This window comes from Mus musculus, chromosome 6 (genome assembly GCF_000001635.26).
Source record: "Mus musculus strain C57BL/6J chromosome 6, GRCm38.p6 C57BL/6J".
Classification (NCBI taxonomy): domain Eukaryota; kingdom Metazoa; phylum Chordata; class Mammalia; order Rodentia; family Muridae; genus Mus; species Mus musculus.
This window is the reverse complement of record NC_000072.6, coordinates 148,124,289-148,149,337: the sequence shown is the minus strand read 5'-3', so window position 1 is coordinate 148,149,337 and position 25,049 is coordinate 148,124,289. Positions and strand designations below refer to the sequence as shown.

The 25,049-nt window shown below is 43.6% G+C and overlaps 1 protein-coding gene across 3 annotated transcripts in view; it reads right to left on the bottom strand.

The window, feature by feature from the left end:
* Far2 (fatty acyl CoA reductase 2) overlaps positions 1-25,049 on the bottom strand; it is a 135,343-nt gene that overhangs the window by 33,421 nt on the left and 76,873 nt on the right. For all 3 annotated transcript variants that reach the window (NM_178797.4, NM_001347516.1, XM_006507070.4), the window contains exons 2-3: positions 10,577-10,802; positions 3,149-3,324 (exon numbers count right to left, since the gene is read on the bottom strand). In NM_178797.4, the coding sequence (NP_848912.1) occupies positions 3,149-3,324; positions 10,577-10,765 (365 nt within the window). In that variant the 5' untranslated portion in view covers positions 10,766-10,802. The remainder of the gene's footprint in view (positions 1-3,148; positions 3,325-10,576; positions 10,803-25,049) is intronic.

The following is a 25,049-nucleotide window of genomic DNA, read 5'->3' as shown; positions in this document are numbered from 1 at the left end:
AGTGTGTGTGTGTGTGCCTATGTGTCTGTTTGAACTTGTTTGTCTGTGTAAAAGATTTTCATTCTTTCTTTTCCTTTCTTTGTAACATTTTATCTATGAGGTAGCTCTGTCTTACATAGAGAACATTTTGTCCAAATGCTATAAGAAGATGAAAACAATAAAAGAAAGGTGGCACAGCCATGTTCTGCTTCAAAAAAAAAAGAGAGAGAGAAAAACTGTACCATCATGCACATATTACTATTAAGTATGTGCACTCGCACATGTGTGCATCTGGATGTAAGTACCCACAGAGACCAGAAACTTTGGATATCCTAAAACTAGAGTTACAGGCAGTTGTGAGTCATATGATATGGGTGCGAGGAATCAAACTAGGGGCCCCTGCAAGAACAGTATACAAGCTCAGCTTCTGTGCCATCTCCCCTTCCTTCCTTCCTTCCTTCCTTCCTTCCTTCCTTCCTTTTCTTTCAGAACAAAATGAATGAAATGACATTTTATATTCATCTCCCACATAAAGAAACTTACTAATGAAATGATAAAAGATCACACATTTCAAGTTCTATCCAAAGCCATAACTAGTGGGGAACAGCTAGGAATACTGCCTTTCAGGGTAACAAAGATGCCTTCAGACATTGCCAGTTAGCCCCTGATGTTACTATAAGGAACTACCCCATGATTGGAGAAAAACCAGTTACTAAATGGATGCAAAGCACTGCAAGCCCAGTCACAAAAACTGCTGTAATATTATAGAATGATATATTTGGAAAATAAAGAAGCTAAAATAATTTGAATGCAGATTATCCATTCAGTAAAACATCTACTAAAAATTATGGCAAAATACTAAAGTAGTGTTCTACTACATCCCAATGAAAACTGGAGAATACTGTGGCCTGAAACACACATGCTTGAGCATCTGTGCTTAAAGAAGTCATTAGTGGATACATAAAACCTCATCAATTTCATGAGTAAATTAATTGGAATAAGTGGATATTGAATGGGAAGGAATGGTGTTTCCAAAATGTTAAATTTTTCTAAATGAACCTATATGAAGTTAACTTGGAAAATTACACCAGATTTAAATAAATAGAACCACATGAGAATAATTAAGGTATTTGTTTTAAAAGGTTCGTTTGAATACTAATGTCCTAATCAAAATTAGCTCTTAAAATGGTGTGATATTATCTGAGAAAGCTTGATCAATGGAAGAAGCAGTTTTAGTAAGTTAGGACAAGAATTTTGTCTCAAATAGATTGAAAAAACAACCCCTGTGATAAGCATTGTTTGAGAACTAACCATTTGTTAGAAGAAAAGACATCTACTGTTTACATAAGCTGTTCACTATGTTTGTAGATTTTTCCCTGACTATGCGTGTTCATAGTTAAATGAACTGGGTGTGGAAGCACACACCTTTAGTGCCAGTACTCAGGAGGAAGAGGCAGGCAGATCTCTAAATTCCAGGCCAGTCTATTCTATGTAGTGAGTTCAAGACAGCTAGGCCTCTGTCGAGAGACCCTGTCTCCAAATAAATGAATAATTAATAAATAAATGAACTCATAAAAATGCTTCAAATATATCAAAGATCTAAATGTAAAAGGAAGATTACAACAATAATTCAAGAAACTGAATATACACAACTGAGCAGAAAGACAAAGGTAACCTGAAATATGCTGAGCGTTATAAAAGATAAAGTTAATATGTGGATACTTCCAGGTAATCTTGAAATCACACACACACATACACACACACACATACACAAAATCAGTTCAAAGTAAGAAAGCAAGATGAATAGGCATTTCACAAAAGAAATTATCAATAAGCATTTAAACATGCCAACCTTTCAAATTATCAAAGAAATAAAGAAAAATATGCAATACCATATCTTCTGTCATTTCCAGCAGTTTGGATAGGGCACAGAACGCTCCTGTGGGACCCTGACTTAGAGCATTTCTCCCTGGAAGGTAAAGCCCCTGGACGTTCCCCAAGCTTGTTTTCCCTGATCTGTAAAAATGCAGCCAGAAAGAAGCTCTTTGTTCTCTATAGCCAGCAAAAAGCCTTTTTGTTTCTGTACCTTACTGCCAGAGATGCGATAATTATAGGAAGATCTACAAGGACATGGAGATAGATGCTGGAGAGGAGGCTGCAGCTCACTCCCCCCATCTCCAGAAAGGAGCTGTAGCCAACTCTCCTCCCAGCTCCTCCCAACTCCTTCCAACTCCTCCCAACTCCTCTCAACTCCTCCCAACTCTCCTCCCAACTCCTCCCAATTCCTCAGCTAGCTGTTAAAAGCCCCCTACTGTTACCGCTCAGGGTACTCCCCTTCTGCAAGGCAGAAGGAGTTCATCCTCGGCTAGCTGATAATAAAACCTCTTGGCAGTTTGCATCAGGTGTGGTTTTCTCTTGGGTCATTGGGGTGCTGGCCAGCTCATCCCTTGATTTGAGCGGAGGCCCAGCTTCGGGGGTCTTACACTCCCAGCAGAACACCCTTTCTTTGAAGTTATGTCTGCATAACTGTGGAAGCAGGCAGAAAGTGAGTGTGAATGCAACCATAGTAGACTGTCACTTCTGCACGCTGGGATATGGAGACTTCCTGAAGGTTCTTTGTATGTTTCTTTTTAAACTTTTCTTTTCTTTAAAGATTTATTTATTTATTATATATAAGTACACTGTAGCTGTCTTCAGTGACACCAGAAGAGGGCATCAGATCTCATTACAGATGGTTGTGAGCCACCATGTGGTTGCTGGGATTTGAACTCAGGTCCTCTGGAAGAGCAGTCCACTGAGCCAACTCTCCAGCCCTCTTTTTAAACTTTTCATTGGAGTATGTTTTGTGGGGTTTATTTCCTTTTCAGATTCTTATTTTTACAGATTCTATGAATTCTTACTTACACACACACACACACACACACACACACACGGTGCGGGGGGAGATGAGAGAGAGATGAGAAAGAAAGAGACACACACAGAGAAAGAGAGACACATAGAGAGAGGCAGAGAGTGAGAGACAGACAGACAAACAGATGCAGACACAGACACACAGAGAGGGAGAGAGGAAGAGAGAGAGAGAGAGACAGAGAGAGAGAGACATAGAGAGAGACAGAGAGAGAGAGAGAGACAAAGAGCTATAAGCCATAAGAGGATGGGGGAAGTTTACCTCAGATGTGCATCAAAGCGCACTGTGGCTGCACAGTGGAAGATAATATTGGTACAGGACAGAAGTTCTTGCACGTCTTCCTTGCTGATGGCGAAGTCACGCTGGTTGAGGTCTGCGGAGATGGGTCTGATCTTCTCATGCACATTTGGACAGACTTCTTTGACTTTCTCAAACAGCTGAAACAGAAATCCACATGCCAAGTGCCTTGTTAATGCCATAAAGCCCCACTTTGCATAAGTGCCTTTTACTTTAGCACTCAAAACCTGGTTTACAGAAATAAAAGAATTTTCTGTGAAGGTTGTTTCCACTTTTATTTCACATGTTTGGTGTAACTTGGATCCTAACTCTGGGAACATCTGAAGAAGCCATGTCTAATATCAGTTGGGTGCATATTTTGAACTTTGCTTTGGACATGAAGGTCTCTTCTGTGCTGGACAGTTTTATGTCCTCTGCATCAGCTCCTGCCTTCAGGTTCCTGTCCTGACTTCCTTCAGTGATGGGCTATGATCTGGAAGTGTAAGCCAAATAAACCCATTTTCCTCCCAACTTGCTTTTTGGTCATGGTGTTTGGTCCAGTCTATTTTGATAAGATGGAATTTTCATACAGCATCCATGGAGATAAATATCTGGAACTGTTGGGAGTAGACAAGATCAGTCTTTGATTTTTAATTTGATAAAGCAATATCAGAGAAGGTCTCTTTTGTTACCATACTCTGAAAGACTGTATGCTCCTTGATTCATAGTATCAGGCTCTTTGGTTGAGTAATAAAACATTAAATCTGGGCTTTGGATACGGCTCACTTGGCAGGGAGTGATTGCCTTCCATGCATAAGACCCTGCGTTTGACACTCCCAGCGTTGCATAAAACCAGGCATGGTGATGCACATCGGTGATCCCAGCTCTAAAGTTCAAGGTCATTCTTTTCTACTTAGCCAGTTTGAGGCCAAGTTGTACTTCATGAAACCCTATCTCTAAACAAAACACCCAAAACCAAAACAACAAAACAAAACAAAACCACAAAAAAGTCCAGGTAGTCAAATAAATCACATTGCATTTGCATCAGGGAAGAGCATATTCAAAGACATCCTTAGAGCTGGGTGAAGATGACTAAGGAAGGGACTCAATCCCACAGGCAGCCAGCAAGTGCCTGAACCTAAGCTTCCATCTCCTTCATGGTAGAGCTGGGCCATCGATAGGTGTCATTTCAGTTCTGGAAACAATTAGGAAGTTAGGCTGTTCTCAATGCTTTGTTTTGGCATCTGGGATAGGTAAGGTTGGTTAAAGGTCCTGGATTCATTCTGGCTCTTGGAGACAGATCTTTAACAGTTTTAATCCCAATGATAATTCTTTAAGCTGAACAACAAACGTATGAGTTAGTGTGAAATGTTCGCAATTTCTGCCTTGTGGTAACTGAGTTTGTATGAGCCTCTTTGAATCTTTTTGGTATAATTTTCCTTCACTGTTAACTTGTTTGTAGTTCTGGGGACACTATAACTTTGGAGAGGAGCATAAGTTGGATGGAGGGCAGACACATTACCCTGTGCACCACTTTTGAAAGAGTTCACAGCCAGAATGTGGACACTTCAATGAAGGGGTGACTCCTTGCCTCATTTGCGAGGGCATCTACAAGAAGGTTTGGCTTTGTTTTCTGGCCATCATTGGATTTAATCTTCTTTTATGAGAGCCTTTGTTCTCTATGGCCTCTATTAAATCCCTCTCTTCAAACTGAACTAAATTATCTAGGAATACACCAGTAGTTGGCTCTTTAATTCTGAGTGGGAAAATAGTGAGGTCTTTTAAGTTAAAGGGAAGATGGTGGACCTTCCAGAGATCTACAGTGAAAGAAAGACTCTAAGGAGTTTTCAGGTGTGGAGCTGAAGTACCAGGGATATTGGGTGTTAGCTCCAGTCCAGTTGTGATTTAAGTTTTTATAAATCATACTGGAGAACTTATGAATCCAAAATATAGTCAAATACATATGCGCGCGCGCGCGCACACACACACACACACACACACACACACACACACACACACACACACACATACACAGCATCAGGCTCTTCCTCTTTGATAGCTTTCCCATGGGCTGCAAAGGGTTGATCTGGAAGGTTTTAACTGCCTCAGTGAGGATCATTGCTATTACACCACACAGCAATGTGCTGTGATCGTGTGGTTCAGACTGCCTGGAAGGTGTAGAAAATTCCGAATCAACAGTTCTTAGTTGAATTATGGGCACCTGTGCTTAGTACCAGCATCTAATGACTGTGATCAGTGACACACCATAGGTGTGTATCAGAAGTGTGCATATTCTGCAGAGACATCAGACCTATCATCATGTCGAGCTGGACTAAATCTCCATCCTGTTCTTTATTCTTCATGTCACAAGAGCAAGGTTTAAAGTTCTCTGGACCTTTTTTTCTTTTTCTTTTTCTTTTTCTTTTTCTTTTTCTTTCTTCTCTTCTCCTTCTCCCTCTTCCTCTCCCTCCTCCTCCTCTTCCTCCTCCTCTTCTTCTTCTTCTCCTTCTCCTTCCCCTTCCCCTTCCTCCTTCTCTTCTCTTCTCTTCTCTTCTCTTCTCTTCTCTTCTCTTCTCTTCTCTTCTCTTCTCTTCTCTTCTTCCTTTTTTTTCCACATTTATTTAAGATGCCAATCATGGGATGCCAATCATCCCATAACCTTGGAGAATTAGAGATTCACTATAAAAGGCTATTCTTGAGAACAGTCTTGCACTTGTCAGAACTTTTTATAAGAACCTATAATCAGTACTAATGGTGGCATATATTAATCATCTTTATCTCTACAAGGTAGGTTCCATAGTGTGCTTTGAGAATCCATGTGTGGGTAGGAAAGAGTTAGCCTAGAAGATAGAGACCAAATATAGATTGTTTCTATGCTCTAACAGGACCATGCTGAAGAGAAAGGTGTTGACTAACAGGTGGACAGGGCTTCAGCACTTTGGCTTTTAAAGTTTTGTCACCAAGGAAGCATCTCTGAGAGGAGGTGAGAGTGCCTTGGTTCTCAGAAGAGCTGCCTTTCAGCTTTGCTGTGTCACCTCCTTGGCACAGATCACACAGCCTGGGGGAGAGGACAGTTTTCTGGGATTAATTTATCATCTGTGACATAGAATGAACACATCACAAGGATTTCTAAGATTAAATATGATAAAGAAAGTCTGTGCTTGGCACAGCAACTGTCACTTAATGGGTCCTTAAAAACAGGACTATTGTTCTTTATTTCCCGAAGCTGCCAAACAGGGAGTGCCCCCTCTTCCTCTCCCTCTCCTGCCCTCCTTACCCTCTTGTCCTCTCTTCCTTCTACTCCCCTCTTCTCCTCTTTCTCTCCCTCCTCCCTTTCTCCCTCTTTTCTTCCTCTTCCCTCTCCTTTTCTGCTCCCTCCTCTCCCTTTCTCTCCCCTCTCCTCTCCTCTCCTCCCCTCCCCTTCTCTCCTCTATGTTGAACAAGCTCTCTCTGATCTTAGTAGCTGTCAAATTGTCTTAATGTCTTAAATCAGCTGTGTGAGCTGAGGTCATGGCTGTGAGTCCTGCTTGCCTGATCATCCTCTGTATTCCAAAGTCCATTCGCCTCAGGGACAACTAACAATTTATTGAGTAATTTCTGTTTTTCCATGGAAGTTTATATAGTGTCCAATGTAACATGCCAAATGACAGGTTTAGCTTATTAAAATGCAGCATAATGCTGTGTGTGGGTCCATGCATTTTATCCTAGAAATTGGGAGGCAGAGACAGGAAGATCTCTGAGAGTTCAAAGACAGCTTAGTCTATATAGCAAGTTGCAGGCCATGTAGAGCTGCATAGTGAGATTCTGTCTTATAAATAAATAAACAAATAAAGTGAAAAGACTTAAGAATTAGGAGCCATAAGTAAGAAGATGAGATTTTTCTGGTCCTCTGTGCCCAGTGGATTAAAAAATTCTTTGGAAGTTGCCTCTCTCTGAGATCAGGGAAACAGGAAGAGGGAGGCAGCAGCTACATATCCCACAGAAGAAGAAGGAAGCAGTCTATGAGTTTTGATGGACAGAACATATGTCCTCTCTTCCATAAGCCTTGGCACATCTAGAAAACCAGAAGCAAACTGTGTTCCTCGTGTGCGCATTGCCCACAGAGGCCAGAAGAGGGCGCTGAATCCCATGGAACGGGAGCTACGGATGGTTGTGAATCACCACTTAGGTGCTGGGAACTGAACATGAGTCCTCAGAAAGATCAGCAAGTGCTCATAACCACTGAGCCATCTCTCCAGCCCTTGTTTTATGCTTTCTTTCTTTTCTTTTCCTGATCATTTAAAAAATTTTTTTAATTAGGTAATTCTTCATTTACATTTCAAATGCTATTCCAAAAGTCCCCCATACCTCCCCCCCCCACTCCCCTACCCACTCACTCCCACTTCTTGGTCCTGGCGTTCCCCTTGTTTTATGCTTTCTTAAGACTTGGTGAGAGTGAAGCCGTTTCAAGAGTGACAAGTGCTATATATCTCCTCAAATGGATTTGCCCAAATCCTATATTTTGTATGTAATTTGAGATCTAAGGCTTCTTCTCTCTCTCTCTCTCTCTCTCTCTCTCTCTCTCTCTCTCTCTCTCTCCCTCCCTCCCTCCCTCCCTCCCTCCCTCCCTCCTTCCTCCCTTTCTCCCTCCCTCCCTCCCTTCCTTCCTTTCTTCCTTTCTTTCTATCTACGGCCTTTTTATCAGTACTCTTCACTTCCCTCCTGGGAGAGCTAGGATACTCTCCACATCTAGCCCAGTGCTGGTAATAGATATTCAACCTGTGTCTATTGAATGAAGAAGTTCAAGGCATTTCAGGATTTTAGGGTTGGGATCTTATTCACTAAAAAAAAACAAAAACAAAAACAAAAAACAAAAAACAAAACCCCCAAAAAACAAACAACCAAACAAAAAAAAAACCCAAAAAATTAAAAAAACAAACAACAAACAACAACAACAAACCTCTCATTCCTTCTTATACTTCCTCTTCATCCCCCCCCCCCCCATCCATGTCTTTCACTTGGGACAAACTGACAGACACTATGATGCACTAACCACGAGGTTTCCTTTTTTCTTTCAGGGTCACAGAACACCTAACCCTAAATATGCACACATCCACTGGCTCCCACCTTCTGCTGCAGATCCAAGAATCCATTGCCAAAGACAAGGAGAAGAGGATCTTCCTCAACCACCACAGCAGTGGAGGGGGCAAGGAAGAACCTTCCAGAAGGTGGAGCAATTGGCCACAAAAAGTGATGGTAAAGAGGCCTCTTTCTGGAAAGTCCAGTCAGAGACCAGGTAAGGGACTTACTTCTTACTCTACTATATTACCTTTTCAAGGAGACTTCTCAGTTCCTACCAAGTACATCTCTTAATAGATATATCCCAGTCTTGCTGCTTGGCATTTAAAATGACTTTCTTTGTCTAATTTTCTTATTTCTTAAATGGTTTACCCCATCTCTGTCCTACTCATGTATATGAAATTTGAGTTTTAAGAGTTCCCTAGCATCATGGACTCTGATTCAAGAATGGCACAGATGTTAGGACAGAAAGGAATTTTGTTACCTAAAGTGAAGACAGTGGGGGTTTCTTCATTGGCAGCCATGTGTGTATTTCTTAGCCACGGGAGATGTATCCCAGTAGCAGTCTTGCTGAGTTGGGTACTGCATGGAAACTTACTCCTGCCCAGACCAGAAGTTTTCCTGTAGACTCAGTCCCAGCTTGGTTCCCATTGCTAGTATCATCCATGGAGACATCAATGGCTTGGAGTAAAAGATGGCAACCCTTCCATCGATCACCTTGGATCCCAAATGACTGGCTACATTGACTCTCCTATCAGCTGGCTTTCAGGGACAGTGGAGGCTGTCTATTTCAGCACATGTTTGTAATTCACATAAGCCAGAGAGCAATAGCTAGCTAAGTACACATTCGAATGAGAATGGATACATCACAGATCTACGAAATCTGGGAGATTAATGGTCCTGGCATGGTGGTACAAGGCTGGAATTCCAGCCCTTGGGAGGTAGGGCAGGTAGATAGTCTGAGGCCATTCTAAGCCACAGAGCAAGACCTCATCTCAAGCACAGCAACAACTAAAAAGCCACCAATTCATCTCATCTTTATTTTTTGTCTCTTACAACTGATAAATGAGCAAGTGTGGGAATGTGTGTGTGTGTGTGTGTGTGTGTGTGTGTGTGTGTGTGTGTGTGTGTGTGTTTGGTGTAAGTGTGAAACTGGTTCTGGTAATCCACAGTCTAGCTTTAGGGATAATGAACAAAAGAGCTTCTCTGGGTGAAAGAACTGAGGTCATTGATAATATCTTTATATTATGCAACACAGTATTTTATGCATTGATATTTCATCTAATCCTCACAAATCCCTGTGAAACCGCTTTTGTTAATTAATCCATTAGATAAACAAGATGTGGGTGGGTTAGGCAACTATGGCAAGTTCTCCATGCTGGGCTGTTTCTCTGGTCTGGGAAGGAATGAGTAGGACCAATCGGAAGCTTTCTCTACTTTCCGATGCTCTTCACCTTGCAAATCCAAGAGCTAAGCCTAGTGGTGACTAGTTACTGAATTCTTAGGCTTCTAGAACCATCAACCACCCAGACAATAGCTGTGAGACAAGAAGAAATTAAAAGGGATACCACCAGAACTGCACTTGTGACACCGAGAGAGGACTGAGATTGGGCAACGGTGTTCAGAGTTGCTCAGTGCCATCAATATCAAAAGTCAGCTTCTAGTGAACCACTTCTGCCAGTCAGGCCTTACCTCAAATTTCACAATGGAGAACAAGTACCCGAAACAGAACAATGGGAACATTTCAGATTCAAAGATGATTATAAAGAGTACAAAGTTGATTTCTTTTCCTGCCCTACATATAATGTAAGCACCTCTGCTCTACCTGGGGAAAACACCTCAGGTTTCACTATGGTGTCTTTTTCTGTTCCCTGTACGCTCTGGCCCATGGGTGGGAGTTTGTCTTCATTTCTTCTATAGTTGCTGTGATAAAATACCCCAAAAAGATCAACTTGAGGGTGAAGCGGTTTACTTTACCTCACAGTTCAAAGTACAGTCCATCCTAGCCACGAAGTCAAGGCTGCAGGGGCTAGCTTGAAGGAACTGGTCACATTGCATCCACAAATGGGGTAGAGAGCTATAAATCCTTGTGCTGGTTCAAGATCCCAACCCAGCAAATGGTGCCACTCATTATGAGGAGGTCTTCCTGCCTCAAATACCCTACTTAAGATAATCCTCCACAGGTATGTCTCAACGACCTACATGCCTGCTCACAGGTTCCTGGAGGCTTGTCTCCCGGAGAGTCAAGATCCTGATAGTTAACACTAACCATCACAGATCTGTAAGGAGACATGTATCAAGTCACTTGGCCCCAAAGCATTGCTCACCGTACACAGCACTCCCCACAAGACATACCTTACTGTTGAGGATCTGGAAAACCCTTTCCTGCAGTGTCTGTCCAGACTTGGGTCTCACGAGGATGTAAATGACTTTCAAGTGGGGGCTGGTACGGAATAACTTCTCCATGAGCACCTTGCCCAGGAAGCCTGTGGCCCCTGTGATGAGGATAGACTTGTTGCTGTAGAAAGCTGCGATCATGGACATGATTCCTCCGTTCCTGTATGGTTCTGGGAAGAGAGTCCTGAAAAGAGAAAAACAAGCTAAGATCTCAGATGTTTTAAAATTTATGGTCACTTACAATATGTCCAGGGCTTTCCAAAGTTCTGGACAGAGAACAACTGTGAGAACCACAGACTTCTGGGGAGCAAGACTCGCCCCAGTCAGTGTTTCTGAACCAGCTCTACATCCTAGGCTTTGTCCTAGAAACACTAGTTAAAGAAAGGGTGTGACACAGTTTCGGTCTAATGGAAGACACAGACATAGAGAGGCCTTTAACTATAATGTGGTGAGTGAAAACCAGACTAGGGTTGGGGAATAGCATACTCTGGAGACTGACATGTGGCCATGTCGATAGAGGTAGTGTCAAACATGGTGACTTTAAGTTGAAGGTAGACAAGGGAAAGGAATAAAGGTGGTTTAGGCGGGGAAACATGAGAACAACCTTCTCAAATTAGAAACCAGGGCTCACACCACTATCAAATGTTTAGAAATTATGATGTAATTAGTTCTTCAACTTCAGATTTATTTAGCAACTATGTTGGGGAAGACAACATAGTCCTATCTGTTGTTCCTGCTCCTTGGGTTCTTCCTTGGGCTGAAAATGGGTGGCTGTCACTTTCTGCATGTCATTCTGGGGGTTCAGCCATTGTACACAACAAAGGCAGAGCAGGTTGACAAGGGAAGCTTGTAGCCACTGGCTTTGGGGTACCTAGAAAGAGCAACAGGTACAGCAGCTGCCCAGGCCATTTGGGGTTGCTGTTTGCAGGAACATAGGGAAGAGCTGACAAGCTAGCTGAGGACAGGGGTGGCCCAGGGCACTCTGCCTGCTGATGCCAACACTCCTTTGTGGGCTGTAAAAGAGCAATTACATTTTCTCTTCAATCCTAAGAGGGGGGATGACTGACAGAAGCCCAAATATCCAGAAAGACTCTCCCCTCTGGCAGTTCAGGACAGCTCTGCTTTCTGTTGCTAGGATCAATTTCAGGAAGGCTGTTTCTGTTTTCTAGTGTCTGCCCCAATCTCTCTTCTCCAGAGATTTGAGGTTTTCATTGTAGAGGTCTTTTACCCCCTAGATAATGTAACCTCAATTTCTTTGAGGCTGTTGTGATGAAAATGTGCCCATGATTATCTTTCTGGCCTGTTTGTTGTTGGTGTATAGGATGATGTTTACAAGTTGACTTTGTATCCTGCTGCTTCGGTAAACATAGATCATTCTTAAAACTTTTCTGGTGGAATTTTGGGGATCTCTTATCTATCAGATCATATCATCTGAAAATAGGGATCATTTGATTTCTTCTTCCCTCTGCATATCTCTTTAGTTTCTTTCTCTTGTCTTATTGCCCCAGCTAGTGTTTCAAGAACAATAATGAAAGGAGCAGGGAGAATTGACAGCCCAGTCTTGTTACTGATTTTAACAGGATTGTTTCAAGTTTCTCTCCATCTGGGGGTGATGCTGGGTGTGAATTTGTTATATATAGTCTTTATTATGTTGGATTTTGTTCCCTGTACCCTTAGTCTCTCCAGAACTTTTATTATGAAGGCATGTGGATTTTGTCAAAGGCCCCCCTTTGCCTGAGATGATCATGTGGTTTATTATATTTATTGGCTTGTATATACTGAATGCTTCCTGTTTTCTCATTGATCTTTTAAAACCAAGTCTAACAAGTGAAAGAAAAAAAGACTGGCTCTGAATCCATTATTTCAATATAGTTTTTAAAAGTTTGTTTTGTGTGTGTGTGTGTGTGTGTGTGTGTGTGTGTGTGTGTGTGTGTATACCATGTATGTACCAGGTGTCCTCAGGGGACAGAAAGAACATTGGATCTGCTGGAACAACAGTTACACAGCTGTGCTGGGAATTGAACCCAAGTCCTCTAGAAGAGCAGCAGTGCTCTTAACCACAGAGCCACCTCCCCCAACCCCATTTCAATAAGTTGGTTAAATGCATGACCCGAGTATCTACTTATGTGAATAAGTATGTAAGTTTGTCTGTTGAGGTATGACCACAATGCAAGGCATTGGAGTTTGTAATAAGAAGTCAAACATGGCATCTGGAAAGCCAAGCACATGTAAATCTCATGTTTCTCTTTCCTCTTGGAAATTTGTAAACATTACAAAGGAAAAGTTGATCTGTTAGCCCAATGAGCATGGGAACGTAGCTGAGTGAATAGTAAGCCAACATAAGTTCTACACTTTGCTTAGAATGAAATATCTCTCATAGCCAGGCGACTTTCCATTCATTTTCCAAGTCATTGGTGTTTGGTCATCAAGCAAAATGATCAAAAAGTTCTGCCCCGGAAGACACTGAAAGGGCTGCAGTACCGGCCTATGTCCACTGTGGGGCAGTGCCTGCATTCCGAAGCATCTGTAAGCCAGACTCAAACTCCCATGATGCCGTGCGTGCCTGCTGTGAAGCAGGAAGGCAGTACAGTGGGAATAGCATGGTGGGAATTTGAGCCACTTTTTAGTGTAACTTGTTTATGTCTGCATGGTCCGCGCAAACCTATTCACACCTCAATGTAAACACACACTAGCTCAATGTTAAAAACCATGCACTGCATAATCCTAGTTCCTGGTCCTATTTGATCAAGCAATGCTCAGACATGAGTGTTCCGAGTGTGTTAAGATAGTGGTCCAGGCTTACTCTATTCTACTAAGAGACTGCAAGCCATTTCTTAAAGGAATGGTGTCCTAAGTCTCTCTCTCTCTCTCTCTCTCTCTCTCTCTCTCTCTCTCTCTCTCTCTCTTCTTCTCCCTCCTCTTGGTCCCCATCTCTGTGGTGTGCATGTGAGTGTACACATGTATGTGCAAGCCAGAGGACCACCTTGAATGTTATTACTCAAGAGTCATCCAACTTAGATTTTATTTCTATTTTTTATTTCTTATCTATCTATCTATCTATCTATCTATCTATCTATCTATCTATCTATCTATCTATTGACAGCATCTTTCCATGGCTTGGAACTTGCCAAGTAGACTAGGCTTTCTGGCCATCAAACCAGTCTTCCTTGCAAAAGATCACACCTTCTAGGCCTCCTTGGGGGAAGCTAGAAAAAAGGGACTAATAGGACAAATTCTTGGTAGTGTATTGAGGCCTCAAGAAAAAAATCAGTCTTCTCAGAGTCTTACAGTTCAGAGAATTGGTTAAAGAGCTTCAATAATCTGTTTTATGAGTATAGCTAGATTTTTGTTCAGTTGTCCTAAACCTTTCCTGCTTATGTAGCTCAAGTAAAGTTTAGATCCCATCCTAAGGGCACCATGAGGTGGGTGTCTTAAGGGGTAAGGGCAAATGCTGCTCTTCCAGAGGATCTGAGTTTAGTTCCCAGCACCCACACTGAGCAGTTCAAACCTGTTTATACTGCTAGCTCCAGATCGAATACCTTCCTTTGCCCCCTACAAGCAGTTACACACATGTAGCAGACATTCATAGAAATGTGTACAGGTGCACATTAATAAAGATGAAAATAAAGCTTTTTAAAAAAATACTATCACAGGTAGTAGTATGCAGCTTAATTCCAGCATTTGCAGGAGGCAAAGGCAGGCAGACCTCTGTAAGTTTGTGGCCAGCCTGGTCTACAGAGCAAGTTCCAGGATAGCCAAGGCTACATAGAGAAACTCTGTCCCCTCAAAAACAAACAAACAAACAAACAAACAAATAAAAATAAAAGAGCATCTTGGTTGGGTTGCCACCACTACAGGTTCCTGCAAGTTAGGCCATTCTGCTTTGACCCCACTGACCCTACAGTCACGACACCCACGATGTTACCAGCATTGGGGTTGCTATCAGCCTGGGATCCAGCACGATTCTGTTATACCCTCTGCATCCAGGCTTCCCACAGTTAGCCCTACCCCCACAGCAGGGGACACCATGGAGTTCTTTAAGCACAGGGTGGCTCTCCCCTCAGGCTTATTTATTTCTGTGACACATCCAGATTTACACAATATCAATTCTGCAGACACACTTGCCATGTGAAGGGTGACTCTCACACCTTTAGAGCTAAATTCTTGCTTGATGGCTTCAAACATACATTTATTTTATGTTCATGTATTCATGTGCCTGACTGTGAATATATGCACCATTTGTGTTCAGTGCCCACAAAGGTCAGAGAGGCATCAGATCAACTGGCCCTAGACTTAGGTGGTTGTGAGTCTCTGTGGGTGGCTGGGATCTGAACCTGGGTCCTCTGCAAGAGCTTTAAGAATTCTCTTAATTGTTGAGCCATCTCTCTAGCTCCAGGGAGAAAATTTTATCATATGATTGGGAACTGTTTCTGTTCTTTTCACTTCTTTTCTTTTTAAGGAGAATTGTTTGTTGTGGAAATACATTTTATTTTTAGACTATCTTTGCTTAAGTCACAAAATAAATTGAAGTGGGGCATAGACACTGAGAAGAATTCTTCTGGGAACTGGAAAACCTGATGTGCTAACTGGTCATTAACTAAATCTCTAATCCTGACATGAAGACCCAAGTGTCCCTGCTGTTAGGTAATATTCTTTCCACCATGAAGAATGGTTTTAATAGTCAAATACAGAATAATCAGGAGAATCAAATAAACAAATAGAAAGGATCATTTCAAGTGGTCTAAGTAAGACAGAACAGTATCTTTCTTATTCTGAATTCTGCTTGTTGGGGCTGCTATTACTGCCTTGATCTTGAATCAAACACTGTCTAGTAAAGTACTTGGAAAAGATGCTATACTTACATTTTATTTTAGTCTTTAAAGATAAAGACTAAAATAAATTAGTATGCCACATTAGTATGTTACTGTGTATGTATGTGTGCATGTGGGTGTGTGGTGCCATCTGTCCATGCATATGTGCCTGTGTGTGTATGTGTACATATGTGTGGTGCCTTCTGTCTGTGTGTATGTGTCTCTCTGTGTGTGTGTATGCACATATGTGTGGTGCCTTCCTCTGTGTGTGCATATATGTGTGGTGTCTACTGTCTGTATGTGTCTCTTTGTGTGTGTGCATATATGTGTGATGCCTTCTATCTATTTGTATGTGCCTATGTTTATGTTCCTGTGTATATGTGTATGCATGTGTGGTATTTCTGTCTGTGTTTATATGCCTATGTGTGTATGTGCCTGTATGTGTTCACACATATGTATGGTGCCTTCTGTCTATGTTTCTGTGCCTGTGTGTATGTGCCAGTGTGTACGTGTGTTTGTGTGTGTGTGTATGCCTGTATGTGCATCGCGCGTGCGCATGTGTGTGTGTGTGCATATATGTGTGTGTGGTGCCTTCAGAGGCCAGAGGGGTATATTAAGTCCCCTGGTCCATACATCTGTTTCTCAGCCTTCAGTCAGCTATTGGTAGGTGTGAAATCTCATAGCAAAACATGATTAACAGGATATTGATTTAGGTTTCTAAACTCTATCTACTGAAAAGATTATTGATTTATGGAACGACACTGGAAAATTGCCACAACCATTGCTGTACTCAAAGGTCTTAGTGGTTTTGCCACAGGTTTGTAGGTTGTCAGAATTTGTTAGTGATGATTATTAGACACACATTTAACAACTATGTCTATCCCAGAGCAGAGACACAGCATTAGTGACTTCATGTCATGACCAAGATTCCAGGACCTTGGTCACTGCTACATGCTAACAACTGTTCTTGATCTACACAGGAAATTGAATACCACTTGGTGAATGAGAAGTCTGTCTTTCTTAACACAAACAGCTGATCACACCCTCTGCTAACAAACTGACAATCTCCAGGAAACAGTTTTAATACAAGCACATTATTTGGAAATATACAGGGCTTGAGAAAGAAGTGAATTCTGACTGCTAATGCTAGTAATGCTAATAAATGCTAGTAATTTTCCTTTCAAAATTGCCTCCAGGAGACCTCATTCCTTGTCAAAAAAGAGCGAGCCACAGTAACATGCATTCTTCTCCGCAAAGGCGCAGTACGCTCTGTTGAGAAAAATCAATGGGGGGCTTTAGGCGTTTGTCTTTGAGAAAAGGCACTTACAGATCCGAGGAAATTTCTTCCCATTTGTATTAAGCTGCAGCGGTGGCTTTAGAATGAGAGAAGGAACATACATGTCTCGTACAATGAAGTAGATCAGCGAGAAGGGAGCCTGTCAGAGCTACTGGGGAACCATCCGGAGCCTAATGGCTTAACTTTAACAAAGGGTAAAACAGAGCTATTTTCCCCTCTTCAGTACATTATCTGAGTGCCTATTAACTCTATTTTAACTTTCTTTTATAATGGCAATTAAGAAAAACTCTGTGGTCACACTTTGCAGTAAATGGAATTGCAAATGCACCTTTCTGGATGGGTCCATGAATGGGGGTAGGGTGTTTTTCTTACTTAATATTAAGGCCACTGTTGTACCACCTCTGCTGCCCAGGGCTTAAACCTTATTCCTGGGTTTATATACTGATGCTCTTTACCTGTAACCTTGTTTTATACCTAGAGCAAGGCCTATGTTTACTTATTGATTAAAAAAAATAAGCTTTTTTATTTCTATTACACAACCTCTAGTGATTTTTGAAATATGGGGCTAAAATGCCTACTTGTCTTCTAAGGTTTGCCTCCCCCAGGGAAGAGTCCACTTATCCTGAGGGAAAATGGCAAATGTTACCATTTATATGTAGACTATGTATAATGATTTGAAACATAGTCTCTCTCTCTCCCTCTCTCTCCCCTTATCTCTCCCCCACCCAATTTACTAACTGTGTCTATCCCAGAGTAAATATGTGTGTGTATATATATGTGTATACAGTATTGACCATGTCAGGTTCTCTCTCCCTCTCTCTTTCCCTCCCACCCTCCTTCCCTCCTTTCTCTTCTCCCTCCCTCTCTCCCTCCTTCCTTTGTTTCTTCCTCCCTTGCCCCTTTTCCCTTCTTCCCCTCTCTCCCTCCCTCCCTTCCCTCTGCATTTAAGGTACACCACGGTCCAAGTGTTGAAGGAGTCAACAGACACAAAAATGACACAATACCGAACAGCTCAGGGTAAGTAAGGCCCTTTGCACATACACTGAACTAGAGCTCATGTGTGCCAGACATGTGCCATGCCACTAAACTATATCATGGCCTTCTTTTTACTGTTCTTTGAGATTAGAGCCTCTCTAAGTCACTCAGGCTGGACTTGGTCACTATGTCTTTCTGCCTCAGTATCTTGAGAACGAGGGATTATGGATGTGTACTACCAAGCTTAGTTCATCTGCCCCTCTTTATTCCTGAAAGATCCTGACAGAATGTAAAAGGTCACAGAAGCCCTGAAGTTGGCAAAATAGATTTCATTGTTAGTAGAACTAGCTTCACTGACTTAGAAAAATAGAAGTGCACAATGCTCTGGCCGCTCCTCGAACCTGTGTGTCTGCCAATGTTCTGACCAGGTGTGTGCCCATTGCTGCACCTCACTGCCAGGTGTTTGTGATATCGGTTGCTGGGAAAGAGTCAGGAAATCTCCCCAGCAACCATAGTCAGGGCCAATCCGGAGTGCTGCACCTTCTTTAGACTCTTTCCTTGTTTCCCTCCCATACCCATTTCTTGAGTAATCAATCATTTTAGAATAGATATTGTTTAGATCTGGAAATCCTCTACTCTCCCCTTCTCCTTTCCCCCCTGAGGGCCTATAAAAACTGGGTCTTCTTTCCCCTCGAGGTCGACTCCTCTACCCCTGCGTGGGATATGAGTCGTCCCCAGAGCTCTGGCTTTCAGTAAAGCCTCAAGTGGTTTGCAACAAGCTCGGTCTATCATGAGTTCTTGGGAGTCTGCTATTGTCCTGAGGCCTGAGCAAGGGGCTCCTTTCAGAGTCTTTCATTTGGGGGCTCGTCCTGGGATTGGTGTAACCACCCACGTCTCCGAAGACCCACTTGGAGGTGAGTTTTTTTTGTCTAAAAATATTTCTGTGAGCTGGCAAGGTTCAGTGCTGAAATTTGAAGCTGCTACATTTCGTGAGAAACGGAGACCTGTGCCTTGGGATGAGGCACTGAGTGTGAACAGCAGACATGCTGGAATCACCGGCTGCTGCTCGCTCTGGGGGATGCCCCGAGTGAGGGGAAGGACTCCAGGGTGGGGAGTGTGCTCCCCCGACCTTCTTCTGCATTTCTGAGTTGGTTTTGTCTGTCCGTTAGAAAACAGGCATCTGTCAGTGTGTGTATGTGTGTTTTCTGTGTGTTTGTCTCGTGTTTTACATGGTGTAAACAATGGGGCAGACTGAAACGACCCCCCTAAATTTGACTTTAGACCACTGGACTGAAGTTAGATCAAGGGCCCATAATCTTTTAGTAGAAATTAAGAAAGGACCTTGGCAGACGTTTTGTGCCTCTGAGTGGCCAGCTTTTGATGTAGGATGGCCACTGGAGGGGACTTTTGATTTGACTCTTATTTTTGAAGTTAAAGCCATTGTCTTTCAGAGTACACCTGGGTCCTACCCAGATCAACAGCCTTACATTACTGGCAGGACCTCGTCCAGAATCCTCCACCTTGGGTCAAACCATGGATTCCCCAGCGTAGGTCAGGCTCCAAAGCCCTGACTCTGTGAGAAATAAAAATGAAACCACAGGCTCCACCTGAAATGGAGCCTCCTCTTCAACCTACAGCTCCCCCCAAGATCTATCCTGAAATTGAAGGGCCTCCTGAGTGGCCAGAGTCCCCTCCCCCTCCTCCCTATCTTCTGCCTCCACAGGTCCCTGCACCCAGCTCTGGGATTGCTGCGAGTGCAGTGGGAGGACCAGCGGCTGGGACCCAGAGCCAACGAGCCCAGAGTCCCCCAGCAGATAGAGTTCCTGACACTACTCTGCTTTTCCTTTGCAAGCTGTGGGTGACCCAGAGTCTCTGCAGACCCTCCAATATTGGCCTTTCTCATTGGCTGATCTGTATAATTGGAAAGCTAACCATGTCTCCTTTTCTGAGAATACGGCCAGCCTTACGGGGCTGGTAGAGTCTCTCATGTTTTCTCATCAACCCACTTGGGATGATTGTCAGCAGCTCCTCCAGGTTCTGTTTACCACTGAAGAAAAAGAGCGCATTCTCCTGGAGGCTCAGAAAAACGTTCCTGGAGTGAATGGAGTCCCAGCCAACCTACCTAATGAGATTAATGCTGGGTTCAGTCTGGATTGACGAGATTGGAACTACAACATGGCTCAAGGTAGGGAGAGGTTGGCAGTTTACTGCCAGGCTCTGGTCGCAGGTCTAAAGGGAGCGGCGAGATGCCCCACCAATTTGGCTAAGGTAAGGGAGGTGATGCAGGGCCCTACCGAGCCGCCATCTGTTTTTCTGGAAAGATTAATGGAAGCTTATAGATGCTTTACTCCTTTTGACCCGACCTCTGAGAGCCAACAAGCCGCAGTTGCTATGGCTTTTATTGGGCAATCAGCATCAGATATTAAGAGAAAGTTACAGAGACTAGAAGGATTACATGCCATGGCTTTACAAGATTTAGTTAAGGAGGCAGAAAAGGTGTATCACAAGAGAGAAACAGAGGAAGAAGAGAGAGAGAGGGAAAAGCGAGAAGAAGAAGAGAGGGAAAATAAGAGGGAAAGAAGACAGGAGAGGAATTTAAGCAGGATTTTGGCCGCAGTAGTAGGGGAATGTGAAGGAAGGAATAGGCCAGAGAATAGACAGACAGGGTACCTGGGCAACAAGGAACCCAGACCTGAAGGAAGAAGATCCGTCCAGAAGATTTTAGAGAAGGACCAATGTGCCTATTGCAAGGAAAAAGGACACTGGGCACGGGAATGCCCAAAGAAGAAGGGTAGGGCCCCTAAGGTCCTGACTCTGAAAGATGACGAATAGGGGAGATGGGGCTCAGACCTCCTCCCCGAGCCTAGGGTAACCCTGATGGTGGAGGGGACCCCCATGGACTTTTTAATTGACACAGGGGCAGAGAATTCTGTGTTGAAACATCCACTGGGAAAATTAAAAAATAAAAGAACCATAGTGATTGGAGCCACTGGTCAGAAACAATACCCCTGACCACTGCACGCACTGTAGATCTGGGGAAAGGCCAAGTGAGTCATTCCTTCTTGGTCATTCCTGAATGTCCCACACCGCTTTTAGGAAGAGATCTTCTGACTAAATTAAAGGCCCAGATCAGATTTACCCAAGAAGGGCCGAGAGTAAGTTGGGAATCTTCCACCTCCATAGTCTTAGCCCTGCAGTTTGAGGAAGAATACTGATTGCATGAAGGCATAAAGCAAACAGAGGTGCCAGACCTAAAAGACTGGTTGACTGCTTTCCCTAGAGCATGGGCAGAGACTGGAGGCATGGGAATGGCTGTCAGAGTTCCCCCTGTGGTTGTGGGACTGAAGACGAATGCAACCCCTATAGGAGTTCGACAATACCCAATGAGCCGTGAAGCAAGAGATGGAATCAGGCCACATATTCAGAGACTATTACAATTAGATATTTTGGTACCTTGCCAGTCACCCTGGAATACTCCTTTACTGACGGTAAAGAAACCTGGCACAAGTGACTACCGACCAGTCCAAGACCTGAGAGAGGTCAATAAGAGGGTCCAAGATATTCACCCAACTGTTCCTAATCCCTATAACCTCCTCAGCTCACTCTCTCCGGAGTGAAAATAGTACACAGTACTTGATTTAAAAGATGCTTTCTTTTGCCTGAAGTTACATCCCTCCAGCCAGCCCATATTCGCCTTTGAGTGGAGAGATCCTGAGACTGGACAAATGGGACATTTGACCTGGACACGGTTACCCCAGGGGTTCAAAAACTTCTCCACCCTTTTTGATGAGGCTCTACATCGAGATTTAGCCTCCTTCCGAGCTGGAAACTCCCAGATAACTCTGCTTTAATATGTTGATGACTTGCTCCTTGCTGCAACCACTGAGAGAGAATGCTGGCAGGGGACCAAGAGATTGCTAGCAGAACTGGGTGAGTTGGGTTACCGGGCCTCTTCTAAAAAAGCCCAGCTATGTCAGATGGAAGTAGTCTACTTGGGATATACCCTCTGGGATGGAAAACGGTGGCTGACAGAGGCTAGAAAAAGGACTGTGACTCAAATACCAACACCGGCTACTCCAAGAAAGGTGAGAGAATTCTTGGGCACCGCTGGGTTCTGCAGACTTTGAATACCTGGGTTTGCAACACTGGCCGCCCCCCTGTACCCCCTGACCAAGGAAAGTGGAGAATTCAGATGGACATCAGAACATCAGAAAGGCTTTGAAAATATTAAGGAGGCCCTGCTGACTGCACCAGCCTTGGCATTGCCAGATCTAACCAAGCCCTTCATCCTCTATGTTGATAAGAGGGCGGGGGTGGCCAGGGGAGTTCTTACTCAGGCTCTAGGGCCGTGGAAGAGGCCGGTGGCATATTTGTCTAAGAAGCTGGACCCAGTGGCCAGCAGATGGCCCACATGTTTAAAGGCTGTTGCTGCAGTAGCCCTACTCGTTAAAGATGCTGACAAATTAACTCTGGGACAGCAAATAACTGTGGTAGCCCCCCACTCTCTTGAAAGCATTATCCGCCAGCCTCCAGACCGATGGATGACAAATGTCCGGATGACTCACTACCAGAGTCTGCTGCTGACTGAACGGGTTGTGTTTGCTCCTCCTGCTATTCTCAACCCTGCCATCTTCCTGCCTGAAATGGATGATTCCTCACCCGTTCACTGCTGTGCAGACATCCTTGCGGAGGAAATTGGGATCTGAAGTGATCTACGTGACCAGCCGTGGCCAGGTGTTCCAAACTGATACACAGACGGAAGCAGTTTCCTAGTAGAAGGTAAGAGGATGGCAGGGGCGGCAATGGTAGATGGTAAGTGAGTCGTGTGGGCTGGCAGCCTGCCAGAAGGTACATCAGCTCAAAAAGCTGAATTAATTGCCCTGACCCAGGCCCTTCAGATGGCTGAGGGGAAGTCCATCAACATTTATACCGATAGCAGGTATGCTTTTGCTACAGCCCACGTCCACTGTGCCATCTATACACAAAGAGGGTTGCTGCTGTCAGCAGGCAAGGACATAAAAAATAAAGAGGAGATTCTGAGCCTCCTTGAGGCTATTCATCTGCCTGCCAATGTGGCCATTATACATTTTCCTGGACATCAAAAAGGACACGATGCTGTGACAAGGGGGAATAACATGGCTGATGTTAAAGCTAAACAGGCTGTCCTAAGATACTGCCCTTCAGGACTCAACAGATAGAACCTCTCCAGAAAGTTGCTCTGCCAAAACTGGAACTGTGCAGCCAGAGTTTTGAGTATACCCCTGAAGATATAAAACTAATGACCTTTGTTAGAGAGAGGATTGGTGATATAAAACTGAAGATATAAAACTAATGACCTTTGTTAGAGAGAGGATTGGTGCCATCCAGCTGTTAGTATTAATACAACAATACCAGAACCTTGAAGAAGAGGTTGCAGTTTAGTTCTAAGATTAGAACTAGTAACTAGAAGAAGTGGGGAATGAAAGATCCTGACAGAATGTAAAAGGTCACATAAGCCCTGAAATTGGCAAAATAGATTTCATTGTTAGTAGAACTAGCTTCACTGATTTAGAAAAATAGAGGTGCACAATGCTCTGGCCGCTCCTCGAACCTGTGTGTCTGCCAATGTTCTGACCAGGTGTGTGCCCATTGCTGCACCTCACTGCCAGGTGTTTGTGATATTGGTTGCTGGGAAAGAGTCAGGAAATCTCCCCAGCAACCATAGTCAGGGCCAATCCAGAGTGCTGCACCTTCATTAGACTCTTTCCTTGTTTCCCTCCCATGCCCATTTCTTGAGGAATCAATCATTTTAGAATAGATATTGTTTAGATCTGGAAATCCCCTACTCCCCCCTTCTTCCCCCCTGAGGGCCTATAAAAACTGGGTCTTCTTTCCCCTCGAGGTCGACTCCTCTACCTCTGTGTGGGATATGAGTCGTCCCCAGAGCTCTGGCTTTCCCCGAGTAAAGCCTCAAGTGGTTTGCAACAAGCTCAGTCTATCATGAGTTGTTGGGTGTCCGCTATTGTCCTGAGGCCTGAGCAAGAGGCTCCTTTCGGAGTCTTTCAATCCAAAGTCAGATACTATTCTGAAAACATGTAAAACTGGGTCCATTCTGCTGCAGACCCTCTGGGTCCCTGTGTCTGCGTGGAACGGGTCTCTGGGGCAGATGGGCAAAGCATCAGATGAATTGACAGATGCACACAGGAGAGGTTGTGTAGGATCTGAATGTATCTGTTAGGTTGAGCATCAGACTTTTTATAGTACAGAGAATACAAGGGGTTAGAAGTCACATCAGGCAAGGTACATTGAAGTTTACCAGATACAAAACAAAGGAATGACTTAGAAAGGAATTGCAGGAACCAGGTAAATGTTTACAATAAAGATAAGCAGTCCTGCCTAGGATCAGCCTAATGACAGGCAAGAATTTCACACTTTAGTGTTAATAGCACCAGGGTGTTCTGCTCTTGGCAGGCCTCAAGAATAATGCAATGTCACAGACCCCTAAATTCCTAGGCCTTGCTAAATTCTTTTTTTTTTTTTGCTTTATTAAAATAATTTTTTATATTAGGTATTTTCCTCGTTTACATTTCCAATGCTATCCCAAAAGTCCCCAATACCCACCCCCCTAATCCCCTACCCATCCACTCCCCCTTTTTGGCCCTGGCGTTCCCCTGTACTGGGGCATATAAAGTTTGCAAGTCCAAAGGGACTCTCTTTCCAGTGATGGCTGACTAGGCCATCTTTTGATACATATGCAGCTAGAGACAAGAGCTCCGGGGTACTAGTTAGTTCATATTGTTGTTCCACATATAGGGTTGCAGTTCCCTTTAGCTCCTTGGGTACTTTCTCTAGCTCCTCCATTGGGGGCCATGTGACCCATCCAATAGCTGACTGTGAGCATCCACTTCTGTGTTTGCTAGGCCCCGGCATAGACTCACAAGAGACAGCTATATCTGGATCCTTACAGCAAAATCTTGCTAGTGTATGCAATGGTGTCAGCGTTTGGAAGCTGATTATGGGATGGATCCCTGGATATGACAATCACTAGATGGTCCATCCTTTCGTCACAGCTCCAAATTTTGTCTCTGTAACTCCTTCCATGGGTGTTTTGTTCCCATTTCTAGGAAGGGGCAAAGTTTCCACACTTTGGTCTTTGTTCTTCTTGAGTTTCATGCGTTTAGCAAATTGTATCTTATATCTTGTGTATCGAGGAGCTGGTTCTTTGAGAAAATCAACAAGATAGATAAACCCTTAGCCAGACTCACTAGAGGACACAGGGAAAGCATCCTAATTAACAAAATCAGAAATGAAAAGGGAAACATAACAACAGACCCTGAAGAAATCCATAATACCATCAGATCCTTCTACA